The 20,171-nt window shown below is 39.4% G+C and overlaps 1 protein-coding gene across 4 annotated transcripts in view; it reads left to right on the forward strand.

Moving 5' to 3' along the window:
* Nucleotides 1-5,494: 5,494 nt before the first annotated feature.
* The window catches only part of LOC131232500 (GPI-anchor transamidase), a 34,426-nt gene continuing 19,749 nt past the window's right edge, over nucleotides 5,495-20,171 (forward strand). For 2 of the 4 annotated variants that reach the window (XM_058228774.1, XM_058228776.1), the window contains exons 1-2: nucleotides 5,495-5,767; nucleotides 20,112-20,153. In XM_058228774.1, the coding sequence (XP_058084757.1) occupies nucleotides 5,592-5,767; nucleotides 20,112-20,153 (218 nt within the window). In that variant the 5' untranslated portion in view covers nucleotides 5,495-5,591. The remainder of the gene's footprint in view (nucleotides 5,768-20,111; nucleotides 20,154-20,171) is intronic. The other 2 variants (XM_058228775.1, XM_058228773.1) reach the window with 2 other exon arrangements.

The raw sequence follows: 20,171 nt of genomic DNA on the forward strand, positions 1-20,171 counted from the left end.
CTTGGCAACCAAACACCTTTAGGTGTTCATAGGAAACTTCTTTTTTCATCTATACCCTTTCCGCAACATCTCCATTTATAAGAATTGAAGGAGATAGATTAATTAAGTAACAAACGGTTCGCATAGCCTCTGCTCAAAATGATATTAGCAAATTGGCTTGTGAAAGTATACATATGATTCTTTCCACAATAGTGTGATTCATCTTTTTTGCTAAACTATTGTGTCGTGGAGTCTTAAGAATGGATTGCTCATATCAAATTCAATGGCTTTTGCAATACTGTTCAAAGGCCCAATATATTCACCACCATTATCTGTGTATATACACATCGACGATTTACTTATTTTCCTTTCCACCATAGCATATAACTGCTTGAACCCATTCAAGACTTAGTCTTTAGTCTTCAAGGCATATGCTCATACCTTTCTAGAAGCATCATATATGAAGATAACAAAATAAGAAGCGCCACCTGGAGTTTTCACTTTCATAGGAGCATAAACATTAGAATAAACCAATTCCAAAACATATATTTTCTTTTGGGGAGGATTTTTATAAAACGAAGTTCTACGGTGTTTTCTAACCAAGCAACGAACATAACCAGGAGCACCTTTTATATCGGGAAGGAGCTGCTTCTTGGTGAGAATTTGTAGGCAAATCTCGCTTATATGACCCCAACCATTTGTGTCATGGATCAATAGAAGAATCATTCTATATTGTGTTCACCTCTGCCCTATATAGTTGTGCTTGCATCTTGTATAAAGTGTAACACCTCCCACATCTTGCTACAACAAGATACTCCTTTGTAAGCTTCTATTGTCCGTCACCAAAATAATTATTGTAGCCTTCTTCATCTAATCTTTCCATAAAAATTAAATTAAGGCAAAGATCGGGTACATGTCTCACATCCTTGAGAACCAACGTGCAACCAACATTAGTCTCAACATGAACATCACTCATTCCTATAAATTTTGAGGAGCCATTGTAACTCATCTTCACAACACCAAAGTCATACTACTTATAAGATGAGAAGAAGTCCTTGCAAGGGGTAGGGTGATATAAAGTACCGATGTCAATAATCCAATCCATATTTCTAATAAGTGAGACAATCACAGTTGGTCCTTCTCTTCTTGCTTTTCCTTCCATTTTGCTTTCTTCTTCTCATTTTTGGGCTTTCGACACTCATTTTGATAGTGGGCCAACTTGTCGCAATTATATCAGTTAACATCCTTTATTGATTTAGATTTGCCTATTGACTTCCCACGGTAGTAATGTTTTTTCAAGCGTGAGTACGATTTCCGTGTGTGCCAAACACAGTGTCACCATGTGACTATTTTCTACTAGACCATATTAGGGTGTCAAAAATGGGTGTAAATAGGTGGGCCCATATAATTTAAGATTACAGGCAAGTTGTTAAGGGCTAAGATCACCTATAAGCCCACCTGAAAAATGTGCTTGGTTTGACACACTTGTGTTACATGGGCAAATGTGGAACATTTCTCCTTAAATTATATGTCGAGCATTATAAATATATAACAAACAAAAAAAACTGACCTCACCATTAAAAGGTTTCGACTGTCCAAACCATAAGAAGGAGGATGCATGGTATGTCACACACCAACCAACATCGGTGGTATGTTGACATCATCAAGTTTTGTGGCCCACCATGATGCTTGTGTCATATCCAACCCATCCATCCATTTAAAGAGATTGTTTTAGGATTCGAACCCAAAAAGAGCCTGAACTAAAGCTCAAGTGGACCACACTGCTGTATGCAGGGGGGTTGAGCGTTTACCATTGAAAACTTCCTGAGGTCCATGAAAGTTTTGGATCAATACGGTGTCTGTTTTTTCCCTTCAACCGACCCATGTGACCTTATAAACAGGTTGGATGGCAAATAAATATCATGATGAGCTACAAGAAAGTTTCAACAATGTGTGGTTCACTTGGGCTTTAAATCTGGCTCATTTTTGAGCTCATGCTCTAAAATGATATTGCAAAATGACAAATGATGTGGATATAATACTATGACATGGTGGGCCCACAAAATTTGATGACATCAACACACCACCGTGGTGTGTGTTACACCACCCAACTGGCTTCCCAAGCAATATGGCTCTAGGGAACTAGGTGGATGGTGTGTTGACATCCCCAATTCTGTGGACCTACCATGATGTATGATGTATATGTATGATGTATGTGTTACATCACACCTTTCTTCCATTTTATGGGACCATTTTAGAACATAGGCTCAAAAGATCCAAAGTTGGAGTGGACCACACCACAGAAAAAGCGTTGGGATTGAATACCTACTATTGAAAACATCTTGGACCAGGCTGACATTTGTGTTTTTACTTCATCAGGTTGCGTGGCCTTATGGACTGGTTGGATGGCAAATGAATATCATGGTGGGCTCTAGGAAGGTTTCAATGGTAGATGTCATGTCCTACCTAATTTTTGTGGTGTGGTCCACTTGAGCTTTGGATCTACCTCATTTTTTGGACTATGCCATAAATTGATCTTAAAGAATGGATGGAAGAAGTTGATATAACAACATACATCAGGGTGGGTCCACAGAACTTGGTGGCTTCAACACACCACCGAGGTCGTAGGTGTGAGGCACACGCCACAATCCGCTTCCTGATTTTGGGATCATGAGTCAAGGACATTGGGTCCACATTTTAGTCGGAAACAGATTGGTAGAGATGGGCATCGGACCGAGTCGGATTGGATTGGGTCCAACTCGGTTTGATCCGAAATTTGTATAGGCTGACCCGAACTCGGTTCGATCTGGAACATTTGACTCGAACCGATCCGATGTACGGTTGACCTAACCCAAACCGAGTCGGATCAGGTCGGGTGTGATTCGGATTGAATGATTTTAATGGTGAAAAACATTATCATTGTTGCTATTTTTCGGTGTGGTCCATTTGAGCTTTAGATATGATTAATTTTTTTTTTCAAATGCTCTAAAATGATCATGAAAAATGGATAAATTGTATGGATATAATAAATACATCATTATGGGGCCCATGTAATTTTGATTTCATTTAAGTCGTTCATACAACTTGGAGCTCGAGGCACAAGTGTTAACTTGCACGACACGAAAGTGCAGCTGTGTAATGTTTACGTGCACTTTGGCTTTGCATTGCTGTATTTATGTTAGCAAGTTCTGTGGGTCTGATCAAGGGGTATGTGTTATATCCAAACCGTCCATCCATTTGGCGAGCTCGTCTTAGGGCTTGAGATGAAAAATAAGACAGATCTAACTATCAAGTGGACCACATGAATTGTTTAATGGTGAAAATCATTATCTCTGCTGCTATTTGTGGTGTGGTCTAGATGATCTTTGGATATTATTCATTTTTTAGATAATGCTCTATAATGATCTCTAAAAATATATGAACGGTGTAGATATAATAAATACATCACTGTGGGGCCCATATAACTTTGATATCCTTTGAACCGTTCGTACAACTCAGAGCTCGAGGAGCGTCACTACTTGTCGTCGCACGACATGTACAACAGCTATACAACAACTATAATTATTCCTAACCCCAGCCATAGAAGTATTCTTCAAAGAGGTTCGCACAAATACATCCGATGTATTAAAATGCGACACATCGGGATTTTAGCCCTTGAATCTGGGTTAACTTCCATTGATCCAAACTGTTTATACGATAAGTCTCACTTTATATGGTGGAAAGCAAAAAATTAAAGGTTGCAATTAGATTATTTCAAGCCCTTGATAACAAGAACAGTCACCATAACCTTTTCATCATCAAAGATGGAATAACCCATCCTCAGATATCTTTTGATAATGGCCCATCCATGCGTATCCTTATCAAATAAACGGTTTGGATAATCGAAAAAGGTCCACATTCTACGGCTAGATTTGTGATGTATCTTATTGTAATACGCCGAGATGCATTCGATTTCAGATATATGGATTTGCCTTTTAATACATCGAGATGCATTTGATCTAGTTACGTACGGTGAAAAATGCTAGGGTTTTTTAGGAGATGTTAGATCGGTGGATATAAAGAGATTTAGGGTTTGGAACTCACCTTGAGATCTTAGCCGTTCAAGAGGTCAGTCCCGCCTTGAATATGGTGTGTGGAGAGTAGAATCTGATGCAGATCGTGTGTATTTATACTACCCGACTCAAATCGGGTCGGGTCAAATTGGTCCAGATTCTTTCAATTCGGTTTGTCGGATCGGATAGGTCCGGATAGACCACTATCCGAAGCCGACCCGAAAAACAATCGGATCTGGATGGACGCACTCGATCCGCACCAATTCAGACCGTCGGTTCAGTTCAGAACGAGTCGGATCCACCGGATCGGACTCGACATGCCCACCTCTACAGATTGGCTACTCCCTCTACCACCAGCCCCGTGGCTGGTGGTCGGTGTTCTTTGGGCCCCCCCATGATGTATGTGTTTCATCCATTCCGTTCATCCATTTTTAAAGATCATTTTGGTGCTTGATCTAAAAAATGAGAAAGATATCAATCTCAGGTGGACCACACCACACGAAAACAATAGTTATTGAATATCCACCATTAAAATCCTCCTAAGGCCTACTGTACTGTTTATTTGACATCCAATCTGTTGATTAGGTCACACAGGCCCAGATGAAAGGAAAAAAAAAAATAAAATCAGCTTGATCTAAAACTTTTATGGCCCCCAAAATGTTTTTAATGGCCGATGCTCATTCAAAACTGTTTCCTGTAACGTGGTTCTCTTGAGATTGAGATATACCTCATATTTGGTCACCTTAAAATGATGAAACAAATACATCATGGTGGGGCCACAGAGCACCGACCACCAGCCATTGGCTGGTGTCAGGAGGAGTCGCCAATACGTTTCCATTTTAGTCGGTATAGTTTGGACGCAGATTAGCTACTGCCAGGTTGAGTAGCGAGACTAGCTACTGAGGTGACGTCACAAAGTTCTGTGGGCCCCACAATGATGTATGTGTTGCATCCACACCGTCCATCCATTTTTAGAGATTATTTTAGGACATGACCCAAATAATGACGGAGATAGAAATCTGGAGTGGACCCCACCACAGGTAACAGTGGGGAGATTGACATCCACTGTTGAAGCCTTCCTAAGGTCCACCGTAACGTTTATTTGAGATCCAACCTGTTCATAAGTTAGCAAAGACATTAAAGAAGGTAAAACACTAATATCAGCTTGATCGAAAGCTTTTGTGGCCTTTAGAAGTTTTTAACGGTGGTGTCATTCTCTCCACTGTTTTCTTTAATGGGGTGCACTAGAGCTTTGGATCTGATTCATTCTTTGGTTCATGCCCTAAAATGATCTCTTCAAATGGATGTACGGTGTGGATGTAAAGCATACATCATGCCGGGACCCACAGAATTAGGTGACGTCACTTCAGTAGCGAGTCTCGCTGCTCAACCTGTCAGTAGCTTATCCGCGTCCGTATAGTTTGAGCTAGTGTATGCCAAGCGTACAATTTTCCAAGTTCCTGTGTATCAAGCGTCATATGCAGCCGGAGTATCAAATAACGCGCCAAATAGAATTCTCCTCTTCATCCTGTGGAGAGAGAAAAGCAGAGACAGGTGAAAATGGCTTCCAAGATCGCCAAATCCAAGTCGGGATGGCTGAATCTGGAAAGCTTTAAAACAACTTTCCTAATCTTGATTTTGGCAGCGACCCATCTCTGCAAATCCAATGCATCATCATCATCATCATCAATGCATACCAACAACTGGGCCGTCTTGGTTTGCACCTCTCGCTTCTGGTAACCAAACACCTCTTTCAATTGCAAACTCTCGTTTCTCTATTCTTTTACAGATCAATGAAAATTACCCCATGTTTTCAAGAAGTTGAAAAAAAAAAAAAAAAACTCTCATGAGAGTTTTTCTTTTTTACTTTTCCCTTCACATTTGGTAGGAAAAAAATGGTGGGTTTTTATTTCTTTATTTCTTTAGTTTTTTTTATCTTTTCGTTTTTTGCGTGAAATGGTTTTTTCGGTAGGCATGGAGTTTAATGTAGATTCCATGTTTGCTTCTCACGTATATGGGATTGCAGAGTGTTTTGAATGAGATGACTATGCAAAATTACGTCCTAGAAATTGAGTTTCTTTTTTTTTTTCCCCGTTTTGGCAGTCCGCGGTGCCAGCCCAAATGGTAGTCCTCGGGATCTTACCTGTACACTTGATGTGTGTACAAAGTGATTTGGAAATGCTCATGAAGTCAGCCCCACCATGGATGGGCCATTGGTGGGAAATGTACTGGTCGGTCAGGTGGGATTGTCTTATCTTTAGCCAAAGGAATTGGCTAAGACAGTGTCCAATGGAACTCGATAGGCAAGAGTTCTTTAATTGAATGATTTGCATCATTGTCGTCATCATCTAAGCCTTATCCCAACTAACTGGGGTCGACTACACAAATCTTGTTCTGCCATTCCACTCTATCTAGGGCCATAACATATCAGTTTGACCATTGGTCATCAAGTGTTCTTACTACCACCCATGTCCTTCTGGGCCTTCCCCTTGCCCTCTAAGAGCCTTCAACTTGCACTAACCGACTCCTTGTAACTGGCGCAGTTCTTGGTCTTTGTTGCACATGACCAAACCATCTAAGTCTACTTTCCATCATCTTATTACCTATTGGTGCTATTCGTAAGCTTCCTCGGATGCAATTTATTCTTTGTTGTATCCTTCCTCATCTTGCCACCCATCCATCTCAACATCCTCATTTCAGGTACAATCGTCCTATGAACATGTTGTTCCTTAATTTCCCAATGTTTTGTCCCATGAAGAACGGGTTGTCTTATAGCTATTGTATAAAATTTTCCCTTTAGTTTGATTGGTACATGATGATCACATAAAACTCCAGAGACACATCTTCATATATTCCACCTAGCTTGAATTCTATGGGTGACATCCTTTTCAATCTCTCCACTCTTATGAATTATCGACCCAAGATATTGGAAGTGGTCATTTGACTGGACCTTGATCTGTTTTCTTGGGAAGTTTTGTCCAAATGGTTAAATCCACTCTAGCCTATTTTGGCCTGGAAAGTTGTTTCATCTTATTCATAAAAAACAGATAGTTAAAAGAATTATGTGTGATTAGCCTAGTGAAGTTTTTGATTTTTAAGTGGAATTCATGGGTTAGCTGTGTTTTTTCTAGAAGACAGTTATCCACTCACCTAACTGGGTTGTAAGCTAACTCGCACTGTTTTGGGGGCCAATTTGGTTCAAACATTTCTGACCGTGCTATTTGGCATGGGTTTCAAAACACACTTGTTTGCATTGTCTAAGTGATTTTGTTTTCGATCTATGGCTGCTTGTTACTATCTAAGTGCTTCCCCAAGCGCAAACTGTGCAACACTCATCTTAGAGTCCCATTGTGAACAAGTCGGCTTTCCTCAAGTGCACAACCCGTGTGCTAAGTACCTAAGGTCACTAGAATGCAAGAGAGAGATAGGCGTATGGGAGAATGCCCTGTATTTCATAATTTTCATTAGAGCTCTCAAAACTACGACTCCTCTTGGACACTTTACAAATGAGAACCTCTCCTCCTTATATAGAGCTAAGAAGACTTTGGAATCTACACATGTATGGCAAGGATTGTGCCACATGACACTCATTCAACTTTTAAGAATTTTTTAGAACATTTCTAAAAGATTCAACACTTCTCTACATAAGACTCTACTAGAGTTCTCTAGAAACTTCCAAAGATCTTTACATAATAATACACCATTCTACCCAACCGTAGACCTTTCCACACAACTCTATAGCTTTATACCACACTCTACACCCTTCTACCATTCTCTACAACTTTCCATACACTTCTACTCTTTTGTAGAATTCTCTATACTTATGTACAAAATTTCTCCAATGTACAAGATAAGCATGACTTTGGCTAAGTCCATGACTATGGGAATGATTTGTCCATGATGCTATCCCTCACCCGTTGCATCGACACCCTCATCAATAAAGCTCCATGTTGGAACCTCAAATTGTCGTGCCATACAATCCCATTGTTGTCGCCCATTATCAATCGAAAGGTTGAGATCATCCCAACGCTGGCCTTTCCCTTATGCATCATCAATACCATGCATGGATGCCCCTTATCCATGATGCTCATCACTCCGAGGTGGGGTATGGGAATCATTTTCACTTGGTAATACAATGCTTATGCCAAACATTTGCACTATTAGGATTTTTAGTTTGTGCAATGAGGCCCATGGTCAGTGTTTACCGTATCGGTATTGTGTTACATATTGCACCCTTGGGATACGGATACGTATCAGTTATCGCATGGGATATATCGGTCGTATTAAGGAAGTTATCACACTTTTGGAAATATGGGGAAAAATTGGGAAAATGGTCTAATTTTTCAATGAAACTTCAGGGATTGTTAAAAATGACATTAATAGATACTTTTAAATCATAACGTCATGTCTCATTTGTATAGGGTCCTAAGCTATGTGCTATTTGACTGGATTGATGGAAGTATATTCAAGGTCTATTCACATAAGTTATAGATGTAAGAAGCCATGTATGGAAACACAAGCAATACATTCAAAAGCAAAAGAAGTTGATGCAGGACATGGAAAATTAAATATGATATGCAAGATTGCAGGCTTAGATCACACCAAGTCAGAAACAATCACACAAATTCCACATCCCACATGAAAATCCAAACATTCAATTAAAGGGGAATCTATGCGGGTCCAAGCCGACACAGGCTAGGACTGGACCAATAAAAATTATAAACCAAACAATGTCAAAGGGAAATAAAATCAACTACTCATGCATAAAAATCAGTCCCTAATCCAAAGGATTCCCTAATTTCAATTCAAGGAACCCTAAGGTGATAAAAATGGGCAAATCAATTAGGGATCATGTAATATAGGGTTAGAATTCATGAAAAAAACGGCTATGAGAGGATAAAAGAGGATAAAAACCTGAGCCAAAAGATGATCCCGCGTGTGGACAGCAACAATGGCCCAGACGGACGTGCATGTGATCTAGGCCGCACGTGTATGGGGCCCACTATTCAGAAAAAGGCCACCTTGGCCCTGGTCGGCCAGGGATGGACTCCAAAACCTCCAAATTTCAGCTCGATCCGATGTACGGTTTGTGCGTGGTGCTCCGCCGAAGTTTCAGCTCGCCCGCGGGCCGAAATCTGGAAACCTGCTATAATAAAGAAATCTGATGCAACAAAATGACAAATTTGAAGTACGGATGGTGGAGGAAAATAGAAAAAAAGATGATGGAAGATGGGGATGAATTGGGATCGATGTGGCTTCGCACCACGGTAGTTAGCCCTTCTAAAAGGGAGGGCTTCGCACCCACTTTTGAATTCTTCCACAACTCACGAATAGAACAGAAAAATAAAGTAGGAATTTTTTATTAACTTCAATGAATGAAAAGAACTACAAGGGGTGCCTATTTATAGGGAGAACCCTATACCCAAAAACTCGCACCATGTGCGACACCTATTACTTGGCGATGAAGTAAACTAAAATAAAAACCAAACGAGGAAATCTAAAGCGTTCACGATGTTCTAAATAATAACAATAAGCAAAACCTAAAATATAAAACCAATCTGACGAGTGGGCCACGATCATGAGATCCCATGGTGGGCTTTTCTTGACTATCGGGCCACTTTTCTGAACCAAAACTTGACTTCTAGTTGGGAGGCCCTCCCTGGACGTCGTCATCGAGGCAGATCGATGGTGGGGTCCTCCATCTACATACGTACGTGCGTAAGGGGGGCGGCGTGAGTGCACGTGTGCGCGTGATGTCCCCATCAGAAGTGGAATTTCAAACACTCCTACATACTCTAAAATTGGGCCCAATTGACCGCTAATAGAAGTAGAATTTCAAAAAAAAAAAAAATATTTTTTAATATTTTTAATTAAAGATTTTTTTTTTTCGAAAATTCACCAAAACTACATGAATCAGTAGATCAGGCCTCATATATGTTTGATTTCGTGTTTGAACAATAACATTGCAATTAATTTGGGAGAAATTACAGAAATTTTGAAATTTCCCGATTTTCCTTAATTTGGTCCACTTCCCTCAAATCTCGAGATCGAAGGTTCAAATCCTTGATTTTCCATGCAAAACATGAAGAATCAAGCATTTCTAACCTTTTGTCACTTATTCGTATGATTTAAACAAAAAAAAATGGATCAAAATGCAAAAACACTCACCGAATGAAAATCAGCCCCAAATTTGCAAAAATCTTGAGTCCAGCTCCAAATCTTTGTTTTTCTTCCAAAAGCTTGAAAAGGAATGACCGAAATCCACCTTAAATGTGATTAGAAGAGAAAATAATTGAAGAAAATGAGAAAAAAATCAATTTCTTTTCACTCAACTGTAGACTCCCTAGCTTTGTCGATATCGCTAGGTATTGACGATACTAAGGAAAATATTAATGGAGAAAAGTGTGATATATCGTGATATCACGCGATATTTGCAATACATTGCGATACGAAGCGATTCATTGCGGTTTTTTCAGCGATATCAAGGAAAACAGATACTACATGCGTGTTTTGTATCGCCGGTGTGCGATACCGATAATATCGGCCGATATCATCTGCAATCAATGCCCCATGGTTTAGTGAAATACATGGTTAAATTTTTTGTCCCATACTACCTGGTTTAATGTGAATCATAACATTTCAGTCTGCAATTAAACAGTTACCACACTGATTCGAGACTGAAACGGACCAAGTTGGAACTCAGAATAGTGTACCTGTTTTGGTGCTTCAACAAGGCACAATGTGAAACTGCTATTTAAATTGATGGTCAAAATATGATAGGTCTCACTGTGGATGACCCATGAACCAATTATCCCCAAGATTTCAAGATCCTAGATATTGAATATTTGACCTTTTGCCTGGCTGAATGTAAACGGTTGCTCTATTTTTCTTTCTAAACAGTATATTTGTTGGCCACCTATTAAATGATCAGGACTTGCCTATTTGGGGATATTTTAGTGCTTGGGATATGCATACTGGGGCCCATAATATCAATACATTGGATCACTAAATACACAGGCCCCACTTAAACAAACTGAACCTCTAAACTTTCATCCAAGTATTGAATAAAATCTCTTTGCTCTTATGCACTTTCTAAAAATGAAAATTAGCAGTAGATAGTATACTCTCACATGATAAAATTATCCATAATCTATGGCAGGAAAAAAAACCACCATACATATAACTAAACGAACCTTAAGCAAACTATGCTTCAGCTTGTGAGGTTCACAGCTACAATCAGAAGTCACCATGGTTCTAAAAAACTGTTAGATACAGCCATATTGCAACTGTATGGCCTCCCTCCCCATTATGTGGTACAAGGGTGGAAAGGCCCTTCTTAAAAATAAAAAGTGAAAAAAGGGTCGTATTGGCAGTGTTGTGCTGATACACAAGGCCAGGACAAGCTGATGGCCTGATATTGCCATAATTAAAGGTCCCCTTCCATTCCATTTCAAAATCTTCTCTTGTTTTTCCACCACTTCATTTTAACCATAGAGGAAGTTTAAAAGCTCACAATCTTCAAAAAAAAAAAAAAACTCATTTGAGGTTGGATCTAGGTCTACTTCAGGAATCAAAACACATGATCTGAGTGGGATTCAAAGAATCAAATCAGAATAGACCATTTTGAAAAAAAGAAAAAAGAAAAAAGAAAAAGAAAAAGAAAAAAGAAAAACTGGAAGAAGGGGTAGACCATGATTTTTTTTTTTTTTGAAAGGCGGATAAACCTTGATTTTTTATTTTTTATTTTTTTCATTTTTTCGTCATCTTTTTTTGTTTTTCAATTTAACGGTCTCTAATCCACCAAACCAGGTGTGATTTGCATTAGATTAGGGACTATTTGGTTGACTTTTAGCAGGTCTGGCCAACAAGTATCATTCTTATCAAAGAATGGTCTCATATAACGTTTGATACATGTTAAACACACACGCACACACACACACAAAAGATAGATTCTAGTGCCTTACATTTTTTTTCTTCTTAATTTCATGATAAATTTTCAAAAAAAATTGGGCCAAAAAAGAAAGAAAGAAGATGGGTCTGACACACCCTGTATTGTGCCATTTATGTGGCCAGTCAATTCCCTCCCACTAGATACCAATATTCAGAACATTGCAATCACAACTCACAATACTAAAAAGTATTCATAACTGATTGATGCATCTAGAACCATATGCAATAATTAGAGGATGCATCACTCTAAAAGGGCAAGGAGAAGGGCCAAAAGGACGTGGTGGAGGTATTAAGAAAAGACTTGATGACCTATGGTCTAACTGAAGTTATGGCCCTTGATAGTGAATGGTGGAAAAGGATTCATGTAGCCGATCCCAATTAGTTGGGATAAGGCTTAGATAATGATGATGATCTAAAATATCATGCCATCCAGTGGTCCTGATCATGTATCCGACAAATCCGACCATCTAGATTAATTATACTGACCATTTAACCATCCACATTCTGATATAGATCATTTCAAGTATCCAAATTGGTTAGATCAAGGATCTAAACCAGATAAGGGGCTGGATGATATAAAGGACTCGACCCATGGTCTGATTGGTTTGTACGGTGTACCAATCTGATTGGATGGACTTCATGGAACATGTTGCTTAGACTCGATGAGTCCATTCAAATTGAGAAAGTTGCATAGTTATCAAAACTTACCAATGTCAGTTCACATGGACTTATAGTATAAACAAGCCATCACAAGGTTGTATTGGGAATTTACAAATTTGGAAGCTTCATTTGGTTATCTTATTTCCCTTTTACATTTGGAATTTTCCTGTTTAGTAGAAGCCTATGTGCCAATCTTTTAGTGGTTTATTATGACACAGCCTCATAGTCCAAAAATTGTAGAGTCCAGATTTGTAAGATCTCTTTGGATCTCTGTCTTTTACATTTTGACCTATATAATGATCAATAGGAGTAAGTTAAAATATTTTGGAAAGTGAATGGAAAGTTATTCCTTTTATTTTCCTTCAGTGGGAATTGTATATCTGTTGGTGAGATGTCATTAGAACCACTGGTATGATGCCATCTGATTGGTAGAGTGATTCTACCTATTTATCCATTATTTTCTATTTTCCTACATCCGTGTGTGTTTGTGAAGGATTTTAAGCTCCAAATCAACTACGGAAAGCTTCCAGATTGAACTTGATGATTTTCTGTTGCATCACTAACATCTCCCCATCCATCATGCAGTCATCAGCGCCCTTTTTTTCGAGCAGTGTGTCATGGACCAATCATTCCCACTCATCTTGTACATTGTACTGGTTTTGTACCCAAGTGTAGAGAATTCTAGAATAGAGTAGAAGTGTGTGGAAAGTTGTAGAGAATGGTAGAAGGATATAGAGAATTGGAGGAAATTCTAGAGTTGTGTAGATGGTGTAGAGTTGTTTCCAGTAAAGTCTTGTGTAGAGAAGTGTGGAGTCTTCTAGAAATGTTATAGAGAATTCTTGATCATGGGATGAATGCCATGTGGCACAATCCTTGCATACATGTGTAGGCTCTAGAGTCTTCCTAGCTATATAAGAAGGGTCCTCATTTGTAAAGCATCCAAGAGGCATTGTAGTTTTGAGAGCTCTAGTGAAACATAGGGTGTTCTCTCATACACTTGTCTCTCTCTTGCATTCTAGTGAGCTTTGGTGCTTAGCACGTGAGGTGTACACTTAGAGAAGGCCAACTCATTCACGAAGGAACTATGAGATGAGTGCCACACGGTCTACGCTTGGGGAAGCACTTGGGCCATGACAAGTGGTATTAGAGCCATGTTTAGGGGATTGCAATGCTTGTGGGATGGGAGGGAGACGCTATGGTGTCGGAGGTGACCAACAACAATCTAGTGCAAGGCAACGATGGTGCTAACAAGTCAAGGATGGAGAGGTCCAGTGACTTGATGGCTCCGTTGCAGGCACTTCTTGCAAAGGTGGAGCTTGTCGTGGGTGATGAGCAAGAGAAGATGGATGTGATAGCTAATGGCATGGTGGAGCTAGCTAATGCGTTCAAGGGACTCAAAGGGGAGATCTTGGGTGCCTTAAACACATTAGCCGACACTCAACGCCGTGAAAGGAAGGTGTTCCAGACCGCTGATGGAGACTTAACATGTCGAGGGAGCAGGTTGAGAAGATGAGCGGTGATTGGACTCTATGGAAAAGGACCGTGGCCAATGGGGGTACGATCATGGCTGGGGCAACAAAGGTGAGGACACTAAACCTAGGACCTTTAATGTATCGAGGGAAGTTGGGGAGCTAGGTAATTTCTTATGGCAATTGGAGGCATACTTTGAGGTCGTCTCGCTAGAGGATGAGAGGGATAAGGTGAGCACTATCGCAATGTATCTCATTGACATGATGACTCTGTGGTGGAGGAGGCGTCGTCCTGACATGGAGCAGGGTACATGCATCATTGGCACTTGGATGACTTCAATAGGGAAATCAAATGGCAATTATATCCGAGAATATCGAGTATCTAGCACAATGGAACTTAAAGCGATTGAAGCACATAAGGGTCAATTCGCGAGTATGTCAAGGTATTCTCTACACTCATGCTTGATGTTCTTGACATGCCCAAAAAGAAACTCCTCTTCAACTTCAAGGGTAGGATGCATTGTTGGGCCTAACAAGAACTGCAACGATGGGGCATGCAAGACCCAATAGAGAGCCTGATTGAGTTCATGAGGGGAGAATCTTCTAGTCCAAGATCACCAAGGAGGAATGGTCATGGGAAAGAAGGGGAAGAACGAGAGGAAGACTCCTACTACAAAGATGGGCCGAGCAAGCTATCAGGAGACAAGAATGGCAAAAGTGTCAAGGACAGATGAGACATCAATGGGCCACACATGGCAAGAAAATGCCTGAGTAGACACTTGTTCATTGCCCTTTCAGCGAATCTAGACAAGAAGGATGAAAGACAATGAGGAGCAACACATCGAGTCAATGCAACTTAACACTATAGATGACAAGCCTAAGGGCAAGGAGAAGAGCTGGAATTGTGATGACGATCATCGGGCATAGGATTGCCCTAATAAGAAGCGTTTGGGCCCGACCTAAGTTGAGCAAGACAAAAGGGCTGAAAGTAGGTACTTGGGAGCTTTGTGGGGCCAAGTGGTGAAGGGCAAATCACTTGGACGGGCGTTGATATATGTGGATGTGCACATCAATAGTACATCTACTCAGGCATTGGTAGACAAGGGACCGACCTACAACTAGTGTTCAAAGTATCGATATCGCTACAAGTTTCACTGGTTAGGGATACGGAAATGCGGAGAAACATGGGGAAAACAATGGATTTTTTCAGTGAAACTTCAAGAGATGCTAAAATACACATATTTGCATATTTAGGAATTAAAAAATTATAAAAGGAATGCATACATAATAAGTTTTCATATAATGGGGGCCTAAAAGCATGTGTTATTATAAGAAATTAGTCCAACCATCCCATCCATCTCATCTATACATCCAAACATTTATCTAACCATCCAACCTTCCATCTAAATATCCATCGATATTTCAGAATATCGACAACACATGATATTTCGCAGCAAAATCATTGACAACTAGAAAGGAAACAAAAGAATGTGGTCTCAATATCGCCCATGTTGCAATAATGATAATATCACGATATTTCGACTGAAGCTGCAATTTCTTTGGAACAATATTTTTTTAGAGGAAATCAAGAGAGCAGTGTCAGAATTGGGCAAGAACAAAGCCCCGGGTCCAGATGGGTTCTCGTATGCATTCTTTTAGAAATTCTTCGGGGGGGGGGGGCGATTCATGAATGAAGTCTACGAAAAAGGTTTTATCACAATAGAATTAGGGGCCACATTTATAGTGTTGATTCCCAAAAAGGAAGGAGTCAAAATTGTTAAAGACTTCCATCCTATTAGTTTGTTAGGAGGCCCTTACAAGATTTTGGCGAAGGTGTTGGCTTCTGGATTTCAGGTAGTGTTGGGCAGTGTTTTAAATATCGACGATATCGGCCGATATCTCCCACGATATATCTTGTATCCCACCTGTGCGATACGAAACACAGAAGTAGTAGGATATATCCCATATTTTTGATCCGGTGAGCATTTTTATTTCCAATCATTTTTTTTCTGTAAATTATGTTAAATCAGTGTGAAATTGGTACAAATAAATGATTTTTCATGTTGTGCATGAAAAATCATAGATTGGGAGCTTCGATTTTGAGATTTGGAGGAGAATGACCGAGTTGTGGAAAATTGAAAAAAATAAAAAATTTCCCAATTTCTCACAAATCGGTTGCAATCTTTATGTCCAAACATAAAATCAAACATTTATGTAACCTGATCTAGTGATTCTTCTTTTGCTTTTGAATGTATTGCTTCTGTTTCCACATGTCTTCTTACATTTATAAATTATATGAGTAAACTTTGAATATACTTGCATCAATTCAGTTAGACAACACATAGATTAAGACCCCATACAAAGAAAACCTATTATGTGCACTTTTTTTTTTTGTAATGTTTTGATTTGTAAGTGCGTATTGAGGTCTTTTTTAACAATCACTGAAATTTCATTGAAAAATTCGACCAATTTCCATTGTTTCCCCATGTTTCCAACAATAGCGATACATTACGCAATGCAACCGATATATCCCATGCGATAACCGATACGTATCTGTATCCCAAGGATGCAATACGTAACATGATACTGATATTTCAAACACTGGTGTTGGGAGATGTCATTTTGGCTTCCCAAGGAGCTTTTGTGGATGACAGACAGATGGTACATGGTTCCTTAGTAGCAAATGAATGCATTGACTCTTGCAAAAGAAGAGGGGACCAAGGTGTTGTTTGTAAGCTCGATATCGAAAAGGTATATTGATCATGTGGATTGTGCATTCTTAGATTATATGTTGGGTACTCTTGACTGTGGGATCAAGTGGTGTGCTTGGATTCAAATGTGTGTTAGGTCGGCTAAATTCTTGATTCTGGTTAATGGCTCGCCAAATGGTTTTTTGTCAATGTCAAGATGGTTGCAGTCAGGCGGCCCTCTTTCTCCATACCTTTTTGTATCGATTATGGAGACCCTTATTAAAATGATTGAAAAGGGTGAAGAAATTGGGTTGGTTGAAGGTTTTGGGGTGGATATATCAAAATTTCAGATTTCTCGTCTTCAGTATGCGGACGATACGCTACTATTTTGCAAGGCGGATATTTCAAAAGTGTAAAACCTTAGGGCAATCATAGTTAGTTTCGAAGCAGTTTCCGGCTTGAAGGTCAATATCTCTAAAAGTGAGATTCTTGGATTTGGTTTATCAAAAGAAATTCAAAATTTTGTGACGATCTTTGGTTGTAGGGAGGGATCTTTTCTGACTACCTACCTTGGGCTTCCGCTATGTATGGGCAAACTCGTAATACACATGTGGGACAAAGTCATCGAGCGATGCAAGAGGAAGATGTCCAAATGGAAATCGCAATACGTATCTATAGGTGGGAGAATGATCTTGATTAATGCATTAATGTTGAACCTTCCAATTTACTTTGTGTTGGTGTTCAAATGCCCAAAGTCGGTTCTAAATGTTTTGGAAAAATGTAGAAGGGATTATTTATGGAAAGGGTCGGAAGAGAAGCACAAGTTCCATCTTGCTAAGTGGGAAGAGGTGTTACTCGAGGGAGCAGGGTTTAGGAAGTTAGAAGAAATGAACTTAACATTGCTTGAGAAATGGGTATGGCGGTTTGGGGGTAGAAGGGGGAGCTAGATGGAGGGAGGTTATAAAAGGAAAATATGGGGTAGACAGTAGCGGGTGGTGGATCAAATCCTCTTCATTGTATCGAGCCTCTTACTTATGGAAATTAGTGGCATCCCTAAAACAAAGGGTGTGGGAAGAAATAGGTTTTAATGTGGGAAATGGGGAAAATATTTGATTTTGGGTGGATAGATGGATCGGGGACTTGAGAGACAATTTCCCAAGATTAGAGGGGCTAGCCTTGAACCCAGATATGAAGGTATCTATTTGTTTTTCTTGGAGAGATGATAAAGTAATTTGGGCTCTTCCATGCGGAAGGAATTTGGTAGAGGAAGAAATTTCAGAGTTATCAAGGCTCCTCGTTTTGGCGAAGATTCCTCCAATAGCTTCGAGCATGGATTTGTTAAGATGGTTGAAAGATAAATCCAACAAATTTCTTGTCAAATCCCTTTATCGAGTTCTATGCGAAGGTGGGGCCAATGGTGCTTCAGCTCCAACGTCCAACATTTGGCAATATGGTGCTCCAATGAAGGTGGTAGTTTTAGGTTGGCTCATTGGGAGGAATAAAGTGCTAACAATTGGCAATCTTAGAATGAGGAACATGGTTATTCCGAACATGTGCCTTCTATGCTATAAGGATGCGGAATTGGTGAACCACTTATTCCTACATTGTTCTTTTGCAAGGGAGATGTGGGGCTTCTTTTTTCAGCTCTTTGGAGTGCTATGGGTGCTTCCGGGCTCAATAGAAAATTTTCTGTTAGCGTGGCATGGAGGGGGTATTGGGATATCTGGGAAAAGGATATGGGAGCCGAGTCTGCTTGCGGGTTTGTGGGCATTGTGGTTAGAAAGGAGTGATCGATGTTTTAGAAACAAAAGGGGGAAAGCGGTAGATGTTTTTAGGATGGCTAAAATTTCTATAACTGAATGGGTATTGGGCTCTAATTCCCAAAGGGTTGGCTTTAGTATGTGTTTTTTGTATATTTTGTTGTTTTTTTCTTCTGTACATTTGGCCTGCGGCCTTTTTTTATGTACATTTTTTTATTAATCTCTCAAAAAAAGATAATATCATGATATTATCATCGACAATTTTAACACCACGTACAACCATGTGCCCATAAAAAAATTGGAATAGAATTATTTATTTATTTTTTTTAATAAACAAATTTTTAGCGATATCGATACATTGGCGATATTATCGAAATATCGCCGATACGGTGGTGATACAAGCAGCACTTGGAATTTACACAATTGAAAATATTGGCGATATCAATACATTGGCCATAGAAGGCCATAGAAGCGACACTTGGAACTTACATACTCAAAAATATTGGCAATACATTGGCAATATCGATACATTGGCGATACTTAGCGATACATCGATGATACCTGGAATTTCTGATACTACTAGTGTTATTGGTATCATTACTAGTGTTATTGATATCGCCAAGCTGGAGATACGGATAATATTGAGGATATTTTGATTATATCGGGGATACTTCGAATAATGATTGTATATAATCTCAGGAGCCAAACCTTCTTGAAATGTCCTCGATGCTTTCCTTGTTCAAATTCCTGGTTTCTAAAGTTGAAGATGATGTGTTTTTTACTTGAAATCTCTGTCAATGAAATGCAACAGATATACTGTGTTCAAGAGATATCTAACTACCAGTGCCTCCAAGTGAAATCAAAAGTTTGAAGATGCCCACCCTGGCCACATGAAAATGGGCCAAGACCAATCCCCTCCCCCCCTATATCTGTTCAAGAGATATCTAACTACCAGTGCCTCCAAGTGAAATCAAAAGTTTGAAGATGCCCACCCTGGCCAGATGAAAATGGGCCAAGACCAATCCCCCCCCCCCCCCTCTCTCTCTCTCTACTTGTGCATGCTTTAATGCTGAAATTTCAGTAGGGTGTGTCGATAATATTCTGTTTTCTACTTGTGCATGTTTTAATGCTGAAATTTCACAGGCAACTCACCTGTTACTAAATGATTGCAACTCACGTGTTACTAAATGATCTTATTTGTATTCTCTTCAAGAATTTGTGTATTTGGCTATATCAACACTGTCAACACAATCATTAAAAGACATTGGTCATCAACAATGGTTTCAGTTTATATGAAATCTTTTTTTCAGAAATGATGCTAAGGACTCCCTATTGCAAGATAAAAGCTTATTGCAAGTATTACGAGTATACTGCATATTCAATTATCTAAGAGCATTATGTTTCTGAGATCTATGTATAACAAGTTAGGGTACTCACAACTATTTAAAGTAATTTTAATATTCTCTTTTGTGTCTGATATATTATGTACTCATTCAAAAGTTCACATTCTCGTACTTAGGTGGTTGATTTAACACTGTGATTCTTAACCAGGTTTAACTATCGGCACATGGCCAATACATTGTCCTTGTACAGGTAAGCAATGATATCATA

Source organism: Magnolia sinica, chromosome 18, assembly GCF_029962835.1.
Source record: "Magnolia sinica isolate HGM2019 chromosome 18, MsV1, whole genome shotgun sequence".
Taxonomy (NCBI): Eukaryota; Viridiplantae; Streptophyta; class Magnoliopsida; order Magnoliales; family Magnoliaceae; genus Magnolia; species Magnolia sinica.